General features: G+C 41.1%; 1 protein-coding gene across 3 annotated transcripts in view; it reads left to right on the forward strand.

Moving 5' to 3' along the window:
- The window catches only part of plekhg5b (pleckstrin homology domain containing, family G (with RhoGef domain) member 5b), an 86,968-nt gene extending 66,830 nt beyond the window's left edge, over positions 1 to 20,138 (forward strand). For all 3 annotated transcript variants that reach the window (XM_008285249.1, XM_008285250.1, XM_008285251.1), the window contains 13 exons: positions 8,762 to 8,953; positions 10,210 to 10,383; positions 12,289 to 12,384; positions 13,264 to 13,464; positions 13,949 to 14,059; positions 14,193 to 14,342; positions 14,466 to 14,603; positions 14,691 to 14,810; positions 15,499 to 15,631; positions 15,858 to 15,973; positions 16,107 to 16,261; positions 16,400 to 17,407; positions 18,122 to 20,138. In XM_008285249.1, coding sequence (XP_008283471.1) covers positions 8,762 to 8,953; positions 10,210 to 10,383; positions 12,289 to 12,384; positions 13,264 to 13,464; positions 13,949 to 14,059; positions 14,193 to 14,342; positions 14,466 to 14,603; positions 14,691 to 14,810; positions 15,499 to 15,631; positions 15,858 to 15,973; positions 16,107 to 16,261; positions 16,400 to 17,407; positions 18,122 to 18,131 — 2,604 coding nt within the window. In that variant the 3' untranslated portion in view covers positions 18,132 to 20,138. The remainder of the gene's footprint in view (positions 1 to 8,761; positions 8,954 to 10,209; positions 10,384 to 12,288; positions 12,385 to 13,263; positions 13,465 to 13,948; positions 14,060 to 14,192; positions 14,343 to 14,465; positions 14,604 to 14,690; positions 14,811 to 15,498; positions 15,632 to 15,857; positions 15,974 to 16,106; positions 16,262 to 16,399; positions 17,408 to 18,121) is intronic.
- Positions 20,139 to 20,659: the final 521 nt, after the last annotated feature.

Raw genomic sequence — 20,659 nt, forward strand, 5'->3', positions numbered from 1 at the left:
AATTTTATTACTTTATTTGTGCTGTTCTTTGACCAAAAAAAAAGGAAAAAATGTAAATAAATTTTTAACTGTCATTTTACAGATTTTCCCTGTTTTGTTAAATTACAGGTGATAGCTAGTAATATCACAAAATAATATTAATATACTTTTTTTATTTTAGTTTTTTTAAAGTCCAGAACTCTATATAATGTGCACATCAAAAATCTGTATTTTTATAAATAGTAATTTGCTCTTCTACACAGTGTAACAATCAAAGCTATAGTGACTGTATTTCAATTAGCTAATATATTATTTTTCACATAAATTCTGCAATTTTCAAAGTTTTGACAGCTTTTGAACATCACAGTAATTCCCTTCTTTTTTTCTTTTTTTTTTAAAGTTTTTTCACACTTTTTAAATGTTTTTTACTTGACTTCCTTTACTGTCTACATATATGTGCAGCAGTAGCTTGGTAAATTGAAAATATTATTATCCTAAGATTTGGTTCTCAGAAATGTCTTGGTCCATGTGTATTCCATTATGACGTCAGGTTTGAGTAAATTGTTTCGTTTTGTTTTCGCTAGTGTTACTGTAACTGCGATTCAACACTTTCCTGTCGCACAGGTCAGTCACACTCTTCCTTTTTCCTGAAAACAGAAACTGAGACCTGTCATTTTTATAGCAGTCATAAAGATACCTCAACCGTCTGGATCCCTGTGATTTCCAGTAAACAGGTACAGTACATCGATCCTTGCTATGTCAGTCGGCCTTGTCATATAACACTCATCAATCAGTTTCCATGGAGCGGTAAATACAACACTGAGTCTGGCCTCTGCTCCAGTCTGTCGCGCTCCACTGACTGTATGCGAATCAGGTAAGATAAATAAAGCCCACGTAAAAGGGTGAAGTCTGCAAACTTACAGCAAAAGTATTTGATCCAGAGATTGCAAATCGCAGCGTTTCGGCTCACGTTACAGTTTGCAGTTGAATGGTTTTGGCTTCCCCGGGCAGCTGGTGTCAAGTAATGGATCCTCCATATGTGTGTCAGTGCTCCCATAATGCACTCTTCCCTCACATTTGGGAAAACCTTCCAGACTCTAATCTATGGCTAAAAGTGAAAAACCAGTTGTGCACCAAAAAGCTAGAACTTAACTTCTGATCAGTTTTGTACTTATTCCCTGATCAGATACTTCATATTTACTCAGAGTGAAATCTTATTATTATCAATAATAATAATGATGATAATAATAACAATAAATTAATATTAAAGCATATATTTCTTCAACAAGTTATACATATACACACACACACACACACACACACACACGTGTGTATATATATAAAACGGGGACATTTTTCAGGCAAACAATGGCCATAGTTCTTTGTAGAAATGGGAATTATCCACATTTTTTTTTCACATTTTATAGATAAATCAATAGGTTGAGAATATAATCACTATTTTTAGTTGTTGTCCTGTGTCTGGTAGGTTGGGATTGAAATATTCTTCCAGTTTTATTATATATATTTATATTATATTTATATTATGTTTTATTTTCTGAACTTAGAAAGAAGTTCATCAGCAGATTTGAGCGATAGGAGATAGAAGTCTGCTGCAGTTCTTCCAAAAAGAAACAGACTCCCGGCTTTGCCTCGGGGGGCCGGAACAGTTTGTTATGTAATAGACCGGAGAGGTAGATAGTGTCGTTTCATAACAGACAAGGAGTCGGCGCTGGGGAAACACTGACGCTGACAAAACCCTCAAAAAGCCTTCAGGGCTGAAGACACACAGCGATGTGGAGCACCTGTATTTCAGCTGACGACACAGAGGAGGGAGTGGTATGAGCCACTGAGGGATTTTAAATGATATTGTATTCGTGTGGCAGGATCAAGCTCATACAATGCCCTCAGTGTGCTTTGTCTGGAGGGAAAGAAGACGTCGGCAGGGGCAATTGTCATTATTTATTATGTTATAAAGTGGGTCACATGGTGTGTTTTCCCTCCCTGCATTACACAATGGTCAGTGTGGAGAGTTTCTCTGTCAGGCTATCACACCCAGCAGCCACCTCTGGTCTCAGCACCTTTGATCGCTCTCAATGGGGACAATTGTCAGTTAACGCAGAGTCATTAAGAGTGACAATAGGTAGCAGTCACACGGCGCTTAATGCCTGAGCCGAAACATGAAGCACGCTTTGTATCAGTGAACTAATTGGATGAATATGAGTTATGTCATAATACAGTATGCTTTACACATATGTTAAAGTAATAAATAATAAATTGCAGTTGCAATTATTGGTTTAATGGTAATTTACAGTCGTTGATCAACAGGAAATCAATTGGCAACTTTCATATTTTAGATTTTAGTCATTTTAGTTCTTTTTCAAGCCAAAACTGACCAATATTTTATGATTCTAGTCATTCCAATATAAGGATTTAGTCCTTTTAGATCCTTTTTTTTTAGCTGAATACCTTCAGATTTTTAACTGCAAAACAAGATGTATTGAGATTAGTTTATTATGTTTAATTCTCCAGTTATTTAAAAGGTGTCAATAGTCAATAGCTTGTGTCCAATGGTGTATAAGAATTCCATAGCATTCCTTATTAATCATTCAATTTGAGTACCACGGTTATGCTTTTTGGACATTTTACATGCAGCATCACATGATTATTCACAAAAAGGCTGAATGCTCTGTAAATCGTTCAACTTCTTTCTAGTTGCTCCATCTAGCTCGTTCAGTCTGTGTGTGTGAAGAATGCGTTTGACTTGTGTTTGGCTGCACACTCTTATGTTAAACTAATTATATCAGGTGCTAGGAAGTCATTACATGTTGCCCATATGGTGTAGGAGGAGCTGCACTGCTGAGGAGGTGTGTACGTGTGTGCTGGAAAGACAAAGAACTTCCCCCGTTACCTGAAGGTGGAGATTGCTGCGGGGCGAACACGCGGCTTTATGCTTGCTGCTTGTGTGACCGTTGGCCTGCATTCCACAGTATCTGCAGGATCATGTAGGCAGTCAGCCACACAGAGGAACAAACCGTGATGCTTCACTCAGCTCCGCACTCTTTGTCTGCACTGTGGTTTCCTGGAGATGGATTCTGCCTGACTTTCCCAGAATTGCCCCTCAGAGTGCTTTTTTGATTACTCAGATATATTTTTGGTGATCTAAGTTTGGGGGGATTTTTCCTTTTTCTCCGTGAAAGATGGTTCGTTTTGGTCGCCTTACATCCTGGCACAGCTGGGACCTGCTACATGTAGACTCAGTGATTCCTGAGTCACCTCCTCCTGAAAAAGAGCTGACACCAAGTGTCTGTCAGGTAAGAGATTTGATGTCTGTGTGCACTGCAGGACCGATGACATGATGATATGGTGCCATTTCTTACTGATTTTGTTGAAATGAGCAAAAATGTGCTATAGAGGTGCTATAAACAGGAAATAAATTAGCAACATCTATTCTTTATTTTATTACAAGAGTCATTTTTAACTCTTTGAACTGCAAGCAGTTTCAGGACAATCTTGGCTCCTTTGGCAATATAAAATCCTGCACCTCTATGGAAACAGCATGGCTAGAAGTAGAGAGAACTAAGACATGTCTTATGTGCAGTATAATAAAGGTACAGTGCCATAAATTGTTCACAAAAAAGGAAAAAGTGTAATCTGTTTGAATTTTTATTTCACAAGAACTGAATTAAATTGTAATCAATAGGCCTGGCATTTTTCCAAGTGCCCACAGGTGTTGCCAAAACTGTGCAAAAAAATCGAAATTTTACATAATATAAATATTGTTCTGCTTATAGAATGTATCCAATAACTTGCTCCTCATTGCACCATTTTCGATTCATGCTGTATTTATTTTATTGATCCAGTTTGTTTAATTTTCCTCTCAATCTCTCTAATTTGTTTCCATATATGTCTCCTCTCTCCTCTGTGCAAACACTGCCTGTGGGTCAGTAGAATACTTCCTGGTTTTGTGTCATGTGACTGTTGGTCACAGCTGTGATGGCTGCTTGGTTGCACAGAATTTTTAGTTTTCAATACATTTTCGAATCAGACATAGAATTATGATGAAACATCAAGATTTTAAGCTTAGATTTGATCATTTTTAGTTAACGAAAAGATGAATATCCAACAATGAGCTTTATTTTCTTTCGTTTCTGGCTCTGACGAATGCTGTCTCTTGGGCTATTTTGTTCCTTTTTTATAACATATTAAGGCCCAATTGCCAAACAGTTGTTGGTTCCAACTTATCAAATGTGAGCAGTTGATGCTATTGTCAGACGTTTTAGAGAAAAAGTACAAAATGTCCATGATAATTCATACTGAAAATGATCATTAGTTGTAGGCCTCATGTGTTTAATTTTAATTTTGTCACATATGAAGAAACTATATCACTATCCTCATGTGTTCTGCTGCAAACATCACAGTAAGAAAGTTTCTGTTTGTGTATTGGGTGTGATGATGGCTGCCAAAATGACAGGGGGTTGAGCAGTGGAAGAATTGTTTTCACTGTGTTTTAACTCTCATGTCTCACCTCAGACTGAAAGTGTCAAAGCCTCTGTCTGTGCCACTGTTTTGCTGCTCAAGGCCCTGATTATTGGAACTGCAGCGACCTTGAGACATGCATAATGTGTTGACCATCGGGGGGTTTCTTTTCGTTTCCATTTCCTGGTTATGCACGTGTGATGTATGTGTGCGCTCGCCTGTGCGTCCAGTTCACAGGAAAGTCAGTGTCACGCTGTTTTCCCATCGTCAATCAGCCTACTTGATCAAGGGGAGCCGTTATCAGTCGACGAACACAAAGGCAGTAGCAGGGGTCAGTCGGGGGGAGGAGGGGAGGGGAGGGGGATAATGTTCTTCTCTGTGTCACCACTTATTTTAATACAATTCCTTCCCATTTAAAGATTTTCTTCTTTCCAGGCCAAGGTTAATGCCACAAACCAGGGTGATAAGATAAGGCTGAGTGGACACAGGGTTTGATATCATTAACTGGTCTGCGCAGCTCTCGGCTCCCAAAGCGAGCTGCTTTACGACCGAGACGGCTCATGATCTCGCTGTCCTCTGCTCTGACTGACAGGTTTACACAGTGGGCGCAAGAGAAACCTTGTAAACATAATTAGTAAGGCTGACATGAATAGAGCGGCTTAATGTTTGCTGTGAGGGTATATTTGCTCAGACGGAGGAGTTATTGGACAGTATAATTACCTGCAGAACTATCACCCAAGGATTAAAATGACTAGAATGGTAAAGGGGTGCAGCCAACGGGCGTTTTCATCATCTATTGATGTGTTAATTGACCATTTAACACTTCAGTCCATGGAAACAAAGTCTGAGGAGACATTTTCAAATTTTGACCAACACCCTAACACCTAAATATACTGAGTTCACTAAGATATTAAACAGCTGAAACTATCAAATTTAAACTCAGATTGTTGCAAACTAACTTTCTGTCTGTGTATTAGTTGAGTTTGAGGTCCAGAAATTGGTCAGACTTTCTAGAACTGCTGAAGGAGGAGGTTTGTACTCGCTTGTGCTTATCTACCAGGCATGTGCCGCCTTTCAAATGTGCTGAAACAAGCAAGTAAACAAAGGAGATTTCCCGTTTGGCCATTATTAGGGAATTTCTTTCCTTGTTTTGGCCAACAAGCTTGACATTGTTCAAAGGTCTCTGGGCAAAACTCTGATTGAAGATAACATAAAGAATGGTGGCGTTGCTTCTAAATAAGTGGGGGGGAAGTGAAGCGTCCACCCAGTCATTTTCTTGGTTTTGTTTGGGTAATTGCTTGGAAGGAAAGCTAATCTTGAAAAGCTGCGAGTTTATCAGTTTCAAAAGTGGTACTTCTGAGCCGCCTGTTGAGATTGACGCGAAGAGCGTTTGGCATCACCAGAAGCACCGGGGAAGCTCCCTGCAAGCTGTCACGCTGACTCCACCTCCAAATATTTAGATCAGCCTCCTCTTATGCCTCCTCTTTCCTGCCTGACACAATGAGACAGGATCCTCCTGGTTGCTATGACTTCGGGCCAGTGTCTGTATGAAATGCAAGCAGACTGGGCGCCTCAGTGAGTAGGCTTCACCACCGACTGTTTGGACAGCAGGACAGGACACAGATACGTCCTGGCTCAGGGGAAAGCTGTGGTCGGGCACGGCGGGACGCAGCCAACAACCCGGACCCTGTCGGCTGGAACAGGTCGCTTCAAGGCTGAGGAGTCTTGAGGGGAGGAGAAGGCGGCAGCGCTGCAGTGGTCCCTCGGCCTCTTCCACTGACTTGTACCTGTGGACAGCGTGGATGTTTCCCAGTGGAACCAGAGAGAGGGGAAGCTAGGAGCTGAGAGAGAGCAGCAGCTGGCTCCAGAATGGGCTGCGATCCATGAATCCAATTGAAGGATTAGGATGGTTTTTGTTACTTTTGACATGCCTCTGGCTTCAATGGTGAGCACTGTTAATATGGTGGGAACCTGCTGATAGCTTTTATCCCTCGGTGCTTATAATTACAACTTCCTGGCCTTGTCTTTGTCTGTGAGAAAGTGGCTTCTTGTCGAAGTGTTTTTAAAGATGTTTACGGGTTTTCTTCACACGTGTGATCTGTCTTGCTGAAAATCTTTATATCTACTTTTACTGTCTTTTTTCACCTGCTTTCACTGTATAGAAGGTCTGCTGTCATATTCTACGAACACTAACTAACTGGGCTTCCAGTAGTGTGCTTCTCAACACCAGCGTCCTTGACCAGTTGGCTCACAAACAAACAAAAGAAAACCTGAATGTCTCCACGCTTGTTTTCTTTTCACCGAAAGTGACTCTGAATTTCTCCCCTTTGTCCTTTCACTCTACTTTTTCCTCCAAAGCCAACATGTCCCTTTGCAGTTAAGTCACTGTTCTCTTTTGTAATCTCGTCTGATGGATAGAAGGACTAAAAGCTGCTTTAAAATCTGGAGGACCCCCCACTCAGGTTTACTATCTCGTTATGCAACTCTGTATAGGCCTCTTGTGTGCCTTTACTCTGGTTAAGTGGCTCCATAAAGGTTTGGGGACATTCTTCCTAAAATGGAAGTCTATGTAACGCAGAACAACTTAAACGGAGCTCCTCATAATATTTACATTTCATTTTGTAACGTATACATGCCACAAACTATGGACTGTGAGAAGTCTTTATCAGAAGTGCTCATGAAAGCTGTTTACAACTGATTGATGACTGAAAATTTCTTATCCAATCTGTGCATTCGTGCAGCTTTTTCTGATTGATTTAAAGCTTTACTAAAGTGCCATTTCGGAGTTGCTGTTAGATTTACTCACAAATATTTCTGTGGATGTAGTTTTCGATAGTTCCAGCTGCCATAGTTTGAATGCTGGAAGACAGGAGTTGATCCAAGTTTGTTGTGGAATTGCAGTGATTAGTTGAATGATCGACCAACCATTTAATATTTATTAAGGCAGAAATGCTTAACATATTGTGGTTTTAGCTTTTTATGTGTGAAGACAGGAGGGTTTTCTTTGTCAAACGTGATTGTAAACTGAATCAGTGTCAGACAAAACGAGACATTTAACAACGTCTTTGGGCTGTGGTGAAATATAACTGGACAAGAATCCTCTGCCGTTGTATTAATACTGAAGAATAATTCTGAGTTGGAGCTCAAATAGAATCACCTGAATCTTTTGTTGCATGCTCGGTTTTTAGATGCAAGGAACTTGACTTGGTGATTTGACGCATTACAATAAATGCTGACAAGTAGAACATTTTTAAAGAAGGATAAAATGATAAAAAAGAAAGCAAGTGTTGCAAGTCAAATGAACAGCTAGTGTACCAATCCAAGAAAGTGATATTCAGTGTGCAAGTTATCCATTTGAAAATGGGTAAGTTGGCACAGTATATGGTGTAAACAGATGTGCAAAAGTAGATATAAATCCATGTTGTGGGAAATTCAATGCTTTGGTGCTTAATTATACAGTAATGCGGCATGTGGAATTTAATAATATTTCATTAGACTTCTAAACTTTTACATAATGTGAAATGGATTGTATTGATATAAGTCCTGGGTGGTTTGAGGACCAGGCACTCTTGTGACTGATGTCCAGCAGCCTTGATTGCATTTGCGTGTGCCTGTGCTTGTTTGTGTTTGTGGGGGGTGATAGGTGAAAGAATTTCGTTGGAATGGTCGGTCAGTTTCAGCAACCGTGTCAGTGTACTGGAATGTAAGTTTCATGTGTTTTGAAGGGGGGGGTCGCTGACCTGCCTCTCTCCGACCCCCCCTCCACCAGCAGATTCCTCAGCACTGACACTCCAACGGCAAAAACAACTGCTTCCTCAGATACTGAGGTGGCCCCTGTTTGTTTGCTTTGCTGCAGCTCGTAAAGTGGACAGAGATTGCATGAGTGAGGGTGCTGCGGCAAGGCCTGCTGACAGAGTAACAATGGCCCGGGAACAATGGCCAGACTCGGGCCGTCTGTTCTTGTGGAACAACCTCTCGCCTGCTCCTTGTGATGTAATGAGCATTCAGTGTGAGGAAGTGGCAGTCCTTCCCTTCTCCTGTTTGTGTCCAACCATTAGGACAGCTTTAACGGTCCTGTTGATGTCATCCCTCGCGCAGAATTCCCCTCTGATATCCTGTTTATCCAGTCTTTGTGTATCTCTCTCATTCGGTCATTGTCTCTTTCCATCCGTCTGACTGGAAACTGTTGTGTTTCCCCTCAGTGACAAAAAAAAAAAAAAATCACTGATGCCAGTCTGTGTTCTTTCATTTTCTGTTTTGTTTCTTTTATTGTACACTGTGTAAATTTCATCTGTCTGCCTTGCAGGGTCAGGCGCGTCGGAGGAAGAACATGACGGAATTCCTGGGGGAGACGAATATTCCAACCCCGGACGCTCTGGGGCAAATCGGTGGCTCTCTGCCCAGCGTCGGTGCTGGACCTGACAGCTGGAAGAACCGAGCTGCCAGTCGCTTCAGTGGATTCTTCAGCTCCAGCGCCGGAGCGGGACCCTTCGTCAAGGTAACGCTGACCAGTCAGAGGTTAAAACAGGCGAGGCAAAACTCTGCTTAAAACAGTGAAGTTGTAGGGCTGCAGGGGAGAGGTTTGTTGCCCAGACGTGTCTCAGATTAAAAACCAGTAGCTGCCATCAGTGGGAGGGGGTCAGAAGGCCATATCCCCCTGAGCCCTGGTGAAGTCATTTCCCTTCAAAGTCTCCTGACTTGTTGGCTCAACAGCAGCCCTGGAAATGAGTAGGTGGAGGAAACCTTATGTGCTCACTCAGTTCTAGCCAACGTTTTCATGACTTTATGAACTCAACATAATCACATTTCAAATAATAGAAAAAAAAGCTTAAAGGAATAGTTTTTGGAATATGCTACATGGGAAGACTGGACAACAGTCAGCTGACTTAGCAAAACATGAAAACTGGAAAGAATTAAACACTTTATGCCTTCCAGCTCCTTTTAAAGCTCTCTAGTGAAGCAAAGCAACATCTAAAAGTGCCAGATCTTTCCTTTAATTTCAGTTTTAAATAATAATAATCCACTTTAGTAATAATTAAGTAGAGGCACACGCCCGCACACACATGCCTGCCTTTGTACTCGCCGCCCTGAGGTCACAGCCTGCACAGTAGCAGATGTCACACAGAGACAGTATCTGTCTATCACTTGTCATTGCAGGGCTCATCTCTATTCAACCTGTTTGTTCTCCTTCACCCCCTCAGGGCCAGAGATCTCGCTTCAGGCCCTGCACCTCTAGCAACCTCCATATTGCAGGGTTAAACAGGCGCCAGTCATGTTGTCTCATAACTTTGGCAAGAATCTCTGATCATTTTCCTGCCAAATCTGCTGAGCAACTTCTCACTGTCAGTGAACGTTACATGAAAAAAAAATAATATCAAAAGATTCATGAACCTTAAACCATTGGTCCATTTCTTTCCCCTGTGTTGTAGCTTTCACCCCCCCTGCTCCCCTGTCTTCTATTGTTAACATGGTCTCAATGCACAGAGCTCATTTTCATAACTACGTAAGGCCTGCCAGCTTGAACAAAGACTTGAATAGCAGCTCCTGTTGGATTTAAGAATTAAGGCGCCAGTAAACAGGATTTGTATGCTAATAATACACGGACCCCCTCTTTACTTACAGTTTGAATGTAACAATGCACAGCCGCACAGAAATAAACGTCTACTTTTTCATCTCATGTTTGCCTTTGTTGTCACTAATTAGACCTGTTTTTTTTTGCTGTTTTTTTTTTTTTTGCAACTGTTCTTATCGCAGGAGGTGGATCGTCTGGAGCAGCTTCAGAGCAAACTCCACTCGTACACGCTGTTCGGGCTGCCCAAGGTACCGCGGCAGCTCTCCTTCCACCAGGACTCCTGGGAGGAGGAGGAGGAGGCGACCAACCTGGCCCTGGAGGACAGCTGGCAGATGCTACTGGACAATTCAGGCCAGGTACACACAAACACACACATTCATTTAAGTGTATACGCAGATGTGAACGTAAGATGTAATGAACACTCACAGAAAAAAAATAAGTTGCATTCATGGCAATGTTTTTTGATGTAGGCAACTTCCAGCAGTTTGTTTCGACACTGGAGGTATGAATGTTGAATTAGATAAATAGAATGCTTTATTGATCCATAAGGGACATTACATAACGTACTTTGAGCTGACATGAAGTAGGTAGCAAAAACACTCTTCAACGTACGTACATATGTGCAGAAAATGACAGTATTACATAAGAAATGAAATAGAATTCAAAAAGATTTACCATGAGATAGAACTCTCACAGTGCAAATAAAGTTGATTGTGCAAAGTCTCATCTTTCTTGCACTGAGGGGAGTCATTAGACAAAAAAGCTGGTGAAAAGCAATCTAATACAACTTAGGGACTGTGTGAACATTGCTGGTGTGGGACGGAGGTTAAACGTCATGCTTTACCTTTTTAAAAATGCAATATTTTCTTAAATCCTCTCTTTCAGTTAGTACAAACCCTGCAATATGAGAGTTTTTCTGATCAAATTCGGCCTTTGGGGAAGCTACACACAATAGTAAGCATGATCAGGGAAAATAATGAACCTGTGTTGCCTAATTTGACAGAAATCCATCCATTTCTGATCACCTGATAACCCAAAATGCATATCATGTTTGAGTAAATAAAACCTTAACAAAGCAGGTTTGAAAATGTAATTGACATTTTATTCTCAATTCTAATCATGTTGGAACATTCATATTTTTATTTATTTGTATGCTGTTTTTGTTCAAAGTGACATATATTGCACAACCTAATGACTGCACTCAGCGTTTTCATTATTTTAACAAGTAATCTGATTGGGAAAGTGGCAGTAGAATAAAAACTGTAGGTTCCCTCCTCTCATCTGACACTTCTGCTTCTTAACAATTTCCCTATGTCAGTGTTGACACTGACTAACATCTTCTGTAGTGAAATTGCCAACATGCATGCTAACATCCTGATTCTTACTTCCTTATCATTTATCTTCGGTGTGCTCACACTGGTCCCACCTTCCTGGAATAACGCTCATAAAGCTGTGATGAACTGTAACTGCCCATGTAAATGATAACAACCCACCATGCACTGTTGCTGACTCTCACCTGTTCATGTATATCTGACCAATCAGGAGTGAGCGCTCATTGCTCAGCTGCCATACAGTCACCTGTGCATTCACGCCTGATGATTAGTTACATAAGCACCATTACTGTTTTGACTGCTGAAAAAATTTCCAGTGGTGTCAGCGAATCATGTTGGTGATGTGAGTTACTGGAAAAACTTAGAACACTACCAACAAGTTATTTTTTCATACCCATTTCTTGTGGAATTATTTAAACATATTAATCAATAAACCAAACAATATGCTGCACCAGCATGCGACTGACCTGATTCAGAAATGAACAGCCTCCACATAATGTACCAATGAAAATCGAACAGTGAAAGCTGAATAAATACATGTGCCTCATAGGTATAAACATAATATAGATAGAATTTTTAAAATTTTTTTCTTTATCATATGTAACCATAAGTAAGCAAAAAATGATCATAGAGGTATTCAGTTAGAGCTCCATCCTCATCTGGAACCTGAATTCTTTTAAACAATCGTTGTCAGGAACAATGAAATAAAGGTCAGCATATCATTATTCATAATTCATGTCACCTTCATTCACCCGACTTCTTCTTTCAGCCTCAGTATGTTGTGCCATATAAGTATATTTAAATGTGTTAAACAGGAACACAAGTAACAGATTTTAAAAAAAAAAATCTTGATTACTCTATGAAATTAATGCAAATCTAGAGATATGTTTGTTGTATTTACTAATAAAATGTATCTGTTTGTTTGTGTAGACGCTGACAAAGCGGCAGTTCCACCAGCAGGAGGCAATCTGGGAGCTGCTGCACACCGAGGCTACCTACATCAAGAAACTCCGAGTCATCACTGATGTAAGAGGCTCACTGCAGTCTGCAGACACGCACACAGAGATCACATACTGCTACAAGTGTTGTGTAAGATGAACAGGCTTCTGTACTGTGATAGATAAGACACACAAGGAGCATCTTGTTAAGGTCTAAATACAGAACAGACTTTATCACATGCAGTATGTGAGAAAGTGGTGTGGTTTACTGTACAGCTGATAACCCTTGGCTTTAACTGCATCAACCTCGAGCAATTTCTGGGTTTTTTTTTTTTTTTTGCTCCTGTTACACGTCATACAAAGTCCTACACATTTATGGAAAAGACACAACAATGGCTTAAAGTAGAGAGATCAAAAAGGTGCCTTGAATCGTAAGAAAAGGAAAGAAGGAAAGAAAGTTGAATGTCTCTAATTCCATATTTATCTCATACTTGTTTCCCTCATTGCCTACAGTTCAGCTGAAATGTCCTTTTATTTTGTCATGTGAAGTTAGTAGCTGAGTCACAGTTGTGCCAAGGAGTGCAGAATATTTAGTTTTTTACAGAATCTTGTCAGTGCCAATGGTTTCCTTTTTCGTGTTTTTCAAAGGAGACACAGAATGAACGGATTTTAGTGAAATTTGAGATTTTAAGTTTAGATTTTGGCCAGGTTGTCTGATGGACACAGATGAGTAGTTCAAGGACCACTTGCAAGTTGAAGAATCTGATGATTCTTTCTGTCTTTACAATTTGTAGCCATGATAAATTGCACAACTTGGTTATATAATTTTTTAAGGATAATATGCATTTCAAACCAGGCAGGGGGTTTGGGAGTTCTGATAGTTAATGCCTTAACATCAGCTTAATTTCATGGTTTTGTTAGAATCAAAATTTCACAAGATTACATTATTTTGTGTTACCCTCTGCAGTTGTTCCTGTGTGGGCTGCTGAACCTGCAGGAGAGTGGTCTGCTGATGGAGGTCGAGCCCGCCAAGCTGTTCAGTAACATTCAGGAGATCGTCCTCCTCCACACCTCCCTATGGAACCAGGTCATGCTGCCAGCCCTGGATAAGGCCAGGCAGGCTCGGGCTCTGCTCGACCCCACTGACCTTCACCTCGGCTTCACAACGGTAAGTTGTACTTACACTGTAAATTATAAGCTGTATATCTGAACTCTACAGATCCAAATGAAGTGCGTTGTCAAGAATTTATGAACCTATGTGCAGCCCCAGCCTTAGCTACAAAAACAAAGAGATTGTTTCTCACTTTGTTTGACAAGTAGTTCAGCTAATTTAATGAGCAATTTAACAAGCTTTATATCAGTCCTACTAATATTGACTGTTTGACTGATTCTGAGTGGTTAAAAGCTGACTTGTAAGCAGTATGTTGAACATCATGGATAAAATGCTCAATAATATGGAGCCCTAAAAACACAAAAGGTCATAAAGTTATCAAGCAAGTCAAAAATGCCAATTAAAAAAGAGATACAAAGCTTTGTAATTTCACTGAATATTTAATTTAAATTAAAAGAGAAACTGTACCAGAGTTAAATTGTTTGCTGTCACGCTGATTTTGTAACATCTCTGACACATATGTTTGTTTGTGTGTGTTCAGTTTGGCTCCAGGTTCCAGCCCTACATCCGTTACTGCATGGAGGAGGAGGGCTGTATGGAGTACATGCGCACGCTTCTCAGGGACAACGAGCTCTTTAGGACCTACGTCACGGTCAGTTCTCAATGCTCTCCCGCCGTAAAGCCAGTCCCAGACACCTACAGTACACACTGTCCTGGCACGCTCATCCTTTGGTTTCTTCATATTTCTGCTGCTTGACTTCCTGTTTTTGTCTGCCTTGACTCAGTGGGGAGAGACCCATAAACAGTGTAACCGTCTGAAGCTGGCCGACATGGTGGCAAAACCTCACCAGCGACTGACCAAATATCCCCTCCTACTGAAGAGTATTCTCAAGAGGACAGACGAGCCGTCAGCCCGTGACGCCGTCAGCAGCATGGTAAGGATGTGGAGAACGTATAAAATGTGCTGCTTTTCTAGCCGACACATAGTTTGCCATGGCTTTGTCTTGCTCTGCCACAGATCAGAACAGGAGTTTATTTCTTTGTTTTTCTTCTGTAAGGTGGTGACAGTAGAGGACTTCATCAACAGCGTGGACTCTCAGATGCGACAGCGGCAGGAACAGCAGAAGTTGGCAACCATCTCTGCCCGTATAGACTCGTACGAGGCTGTAGAAGGCAGCAGCGAAGAAGTGGAGAAGGTAGGAATCAATTTATGTGGCTCCATGCTCTCAGATATGAGACTTATTGGAAAAGTGGGCTTCATGCTTTGGTCTTTTCCTACTCAGATCCTTAAGGAGTACAACCGTTTCGACCTTATGGCTCCAATGAGAGGGGTATCACCGGAGGAGACTCGACAGCTACATCTAGAGGGAGCGCTGAGGATGAAAGAGGGCAAAGATAGCAGGGTAAGAGCAGCTTACATGATTGCTTGGAAACACACGATGAGCTCTTATCTTTTTACATAACTTTATTTCTCATGTTTGTTTTGCGGTCGCCTCCCATTTCACATAAAACGGTTGACATGTGAAACGTTCTGAGTCACGATATCCTGATTCCAGTCGTAACACTGAAGCGAGCCTAAGCGCAATCCTTTGTTGACGTCCGTTGTCATAGATGCAGCTTCATCAGTCAATAATTTAACATTAATACAGATAGATAAAACTAGACATTGGACCTGTGCTGATTTAAGCTGCCTAAAAATAACACAGGCCATATAGGCAGCTGTTGTATAAATCATGAGAACACTGGAAAGTTGTCCTACTTTATCTTGGATTGATATAACACATGCGCACTAGTTGTAGGTCATTAACTGTCACAGAAGACTTTGTGCCCATTTATTAGCCAAACCCTCACCATGCTCTCTGCTTGCCAACACAAAACTGAACCCTTTCTGGTTGCTACAACATTAGACAATAAGTGGTATGTAAGTGCTACAGCTAATTGCTAATTATTATCAAGATAAATGGTATCAGGTATTGGCAGATACCAAATATTTAATGACTCGGATCGGTTCGGGGGCAAAAAACCTTGAATGAAACATCCTTAATTTGAAGTGTTATTGTCATGTCTAAAATGACTTTATCTCTCCAACAGATGGAGGTCTACTGTTTCCTGTTCACTGACCTGCTGCTAATTACCAAGCCAGTAAAAAGAGTGGAGAAAGTGAAAATTATCCGCCAACCCCTCCTCATTCACAATGTTGTCTGTAAAGAGCTCAAAGACCCCGGTGAGTGTTTGGATGTTTTGATATTTAGTTTCTAAAATTATAAAAGTAGTGATATGCTTTGTGTTTCAATGACCTAGTTTGTCCATTTTACTTATCTTTAACAGAGGAAAGCTGATGTGTTTCAGTGATTATAAATGAGCAGTTTCAGAACAAGAGAGATTATCTGCTGTACAGTTGACTTTTTATCCTCATAACACTGACATGTTGCACTTTGTTGCCCCTGTAGGCTCATTCATCCTCATCTACCTCAATGAGTTCAAGAGTGCAGTGGCAGCCTACACTTTCCAAGCCAACAGCGCCACCCAGGGGCGGAGCTGGATAGATGCTGTCTGCAACGTCCAGGTAGGAGAGCCACTTCATTAGATCTGACAGCATCCAACAAGATTTTTTTTTGTCTCTCTTAAGTTGCTGTGATAGTTTTGTTTGTGGTAAATATTCTGTTGTTTATGTGCTTAACGTGGCTGAATACTTACAGAACCAGCTGCAGAGGCTTCGTACTGAGGAGATCCTCCGGCAGCAGAACAGTCTGAAGAGATGTACGGAGGGTAATGAAGAGGAGGAGGAAGACGAAAGCAGCAATTCCACGACAAGTTCGCCATGCCTGCGGCACAAGGATCAGCTGAACTCAAGGTACGACAGCATTAAACAGAACTACAGCTCAAACTGTTGAACTATTCCTTTAAAAGGTGCCTGGCTGTAGCTCCATTTAAACTTCTGAGTTATTTTTGTCGTTATTGCTGAAGCCTAACAAGGAATTTCTCTCTTTAGTCAATCAGATGGTTCCACTGAGACCCTGTCAGTGATGGACGTTGATGAGCCCGGCGAACATCAAGAGTCTCCTGCCTCCAATGTGATCCTTGAGGAATCCACTAATAAAGACTCAGACTCTAATGTGGGTCCCTTTTCTGAAAGGCCTGAGGTCCAGCAGAACACGAGCCCCCACATAATCCACTCCAGTATTTATTCTGAGCACAATCAGGAGGCGGGGCCTGACGGTGAGGAGCTGGACCCCCAGTGTCGCTCCCTCTCCATGGACAGCGCCTACGGTACCCTGTCACCTGAATCCCTCCTGAGAGAACTGCAGCCGCAGCCTGGCCAAAGTGAAGGAGAGGAGACAGAGGAGGAAGAGGGAGACAGGGAGGGTCAGGGTGAGGCAGAAATAAAGGAGGAGGACGAGGAGGAGGAGGAAGAAGAAGAGGAGGATGCCTCTCTGGGTTCCCAGCTGTCAGTAGTCCAGTCCTCCTGTAAACCTCGGCGGCGGCCTCACGTTCAGTCGCGCCTCCACTGCCTCCAGAGGTTGTCCTCTCTAAAGTTGTCCCGCTCTGAGGACAATCTCCTGCAGCGATTCCACGGTAAAACTCCCATCTCCCACACACACTCGCTAAGCTCTGAGGCTCAGGACCAATCACAGTGTGTGGACACGTTGCTGGCACACAGTAGGAGCCTGTCAGAGCTGGGACAAAAGGTCAGGGAGGTGATTTCCAGTGAACTCAACCAATCTGACGACTGCTTGAGCATGACCTTGCCCTCTGACAAACTCAGTGTCGCCCCTGCTGGACCATGTGAGGGTAATGAGTCCCCAAACAACAGCTCAGATGGGGAAACAGCTCCATCTGCCAGCCTAGATAAGAAATGCAAGTCAAGGGCAACAAGTGATTCGGAGGAAACGTCACCTGCAAAGAGGAAATCTCCAGCCCAGCAGCACAAGAAGCTGACACTAGCTCAGCTGTACAGGATACGCACCACTCTGGTCCTCAACTCCACACTGACGGCATCGTAAGTTGTTATTTCTATAACACCAATCTGCAGTTTTTTGCACCCTAACACAAAGTCCCAATTCGATACCATTTACCTAGACAACACACACTTAAAGTACATTAAAGTTAACAGAAATGAATCCAACATATGTGCTTGGCAACTGAATATCTCTGCAATCTTTATAGAAAACAATCTATCCAATCTTCCTTATTGTTACATAGGTATCCCGGTCAGTTCTGTGTCGACCCAAAGCATGCATCCACTGACTAAAACACTAACATCAGCACAGAACGAATGTCCACTGTGCTCAATTATTGGTTGATGAAGCTGCTGATTTTAGATTGTGACATCCCTAAATACAGTTAAAGGAATATTTTCTTGCCAGATGAGAAGACTGGTACCTTTCTCATATCTGTATGCAAAATATGAAGCTACAGTTGGTTAACTTAGCATAAAGGCTCTTAACCGGGGAACATAGCTAATGGACAGAAAAAGGCCACAAAAGATCCTCCATAAAAGTGGAACTTTGAAGAAACTAGACTGAATGTGTTTATTAATAGGTGACAACCTTGCACAGCACCAGGTTAGTTGTGCCACTTTGTTTTCAGTCTTCGTGCCACGTTAAGCTAACCAGTTGACATGAAGAAAATGTTATTAAATGTGGTTGTAGATTTAGCATCGCTACTTAAAGGAATGTAAGCATTAATATTGTATTTTTCTTTTGTTTTTCAGGGAGGTGTAACCTCATCGTCTGTCCAGAGGCATGCAGACATTACAAGGAACAACACACTTGTTTTTTTTTTTTGTTTTTTTGTTTTTTATGAGGATGGACTGAATTATTTGAGACATGAATGCACTCTCTCTCTTACTGCTCTCTCCCTTCCTGTTGGTTTTTTGGACAGTGACTGTACNTTTTTTTTTTTTTTTTTTTACATTTTGACAATAACAATCCCTTTTTGTGTTTTCTTTTTTTGCTGTTGCATTGGTTTCCGAATTTCTCAAAACGGAAGGGAGAGGCAGAGAGACACTAACTGCTTGCACTTTGCAACAGAAGTAGCATTTTGGGGGCTGGGACCTTAAGGTGGACTTGGGGAGTGTTAACGGGATGGACCTCCTGCCCCTGCAGAGAGAGCAGACATCCGGGCAGAGGCCTCCAGACCTCGACCCTGCACTCTAGAGGAGGTGCAGCTGAATCCTGCACCTCCTTTCTCTCCTGACTTGAAGAGAGGGACACCAAATCTTGAAAATGCTCTCTACACATGGCTAAAAACATAAGATAAAGACAGAACAGCACCTGGGACGACCTCCTGATACTTGTACTACTCCTGGTTTGCTTCAACAAAAGAAAAAAAATGAAAATTGCACAGTTATCGTTGTTAAGTAGAAGAATCACTAAAAGGGTGAACTTTACATTTACAGTCACACAATGAATTTGTTGTTTGTGTTTGCTTGTGTACAGATGTATGAATGTGTGTTTGAATGATATGTGCTCTTTGATTCCTGACTGAACCAAAAAACCAATCCCCATCTCCCATGAACGTGCTAATGCACCCAAAGACGGAAGACCTGTGTAGCCCAAAGACAAAACAGCTGCGTCACCACAGAGATGGACTTCTGCTGCCTTCAAATGGAACTTGCAAGCTTTTGATTACTATTTGGGAAAGTTGTGCACATGAAACACTTGGTGCTCAAATGGTGGCAGAAGTTGTGATAACACCGCTGCTAAGAAACAGCAGTATGGGTGTTACTGTCGGCTTCTAGAAGCCACTGTGAATACAAATTTAATGAGCTAATTAGTGGGAAATGCAAACGCACAATGAAACGAGGAGGCTGCTGGATATACGAACATTCTCCTGAGACAGTATAATAGATTGAATTACAATATATTACCTGACAATCCACTGAAATATGAACTTCTGTGCCATTTCTAAAAAAAAATGCCAGCATACATGACTCCATTTGAAGGTAGCATTCCTTCTGTAAGTTTTTGATTGGTATGTCGAACTAGTGACATGTTTCAGATAAAAGAATAAAAAAAGACTGAATATGGATGACTAAAGCTGTTTTGTGGAATTTCCTGCACTATATATATTTTGGCGTGAAGCATAAATGTATTAATACTATATGTGCAAGTGCACAAAGCAGAACTGGGTCACAGGAATGAAAAAAAAAAGTCTACACTTGTCTGCGTTTCTCTGCCATTAACAGGTTGAAGAAAAAGGTTTGGGGTGAATATTTTGTCATGAGTGAATCTGCAGAGCTTTGGCTGAACAGCTTTCACCAGGAGATTTAAAACAAACAAAAAACTTAACATTCATACACTGACGTTTGGCTTTTCACATCAGTGATTATTAACCTTACTCCAAACATTGCCCAAACCAAATAGGTTAACTTTGTTTACTTTTAGTTTTTTTTTTGTTTATGTGTAATATTTATTATGCCTGCTATGTTTTATATATAAGATATTGTTTATATTGTTCGCTTCCATGATTTGTAAATTTTTTTTTTCTTTCTTTGTCGATGTAGTCTTAATATTTTTTTTTCTTGCCAGGCATTAATGTGCTATGAACCAAAATCATGTGTTTCCTCTTTCAGGAATGACTAAAGTGTCTTACGAAATAAAATAATCAAAAAAAAAAAGCTAAAACACTTTACAATCCCTCTTTTAGTGGTTTAATCCAATGTAATGGAGTGATTTGAGGTGAGATGCTGAAGCTAAATGGCATCGCATTAAACAACATGAACCGGTCGCACTACTCTCGTGTTTTTAACGCAGACAGACAGCAGGTGGCGAAAGAACGTTTGGGGCCAACCAGAGGAATTACACCAGAGAGGTCGTGATCATGTGTAGGAGTAATTCATTGTTTTTTATGTCACATTGTTAAACTGAACCTGTTGCTCTGCGTCAGAGCCTCTGTGGAAGAAGCAGTGAGATGTCTAAGTAAAAGTAGCAACAACGCAATACAAAAATACACCATTACATGTACACAATTCTGCATTCATAATTATACTAAAGGATTTCAAGCAAAACTCTCTCTCTCTCTCTATATATATATATATATATAAGTGACTTTAATGTTTAGGATGGTTGAGGAGGAACAGACTTTAACTGTATTTTTCACTGCTAGGCGGTTTATTCGTAGGTATAGTTTAGAAATGCATGTTGAGCTTAAACATTCAGACAACTAATTGCACAAAAGTATTCAAAACCTTTTCCCAGCTCCCACATGTGAGGATTTGCTGCTTTGTGTAGATCCTTGTTTTCTGAAT

Source organism: Stegastes partitus, unplaced genomic scaffold, assembly GCF_000690725.1.
Source record: "Stegastes partitus isolate 25-593 unplaced genomic scaffold, Stegastes_partitus-1.0.2 Scaffold392, whole genome shotgun sequence".
Classification (NCBI taxonomy): domain Eukaryota; kingdom Metazoa; phylum Chordata; class Actinopteri; family Pomacentridae; genus Stegastes; species Stegastes partitus.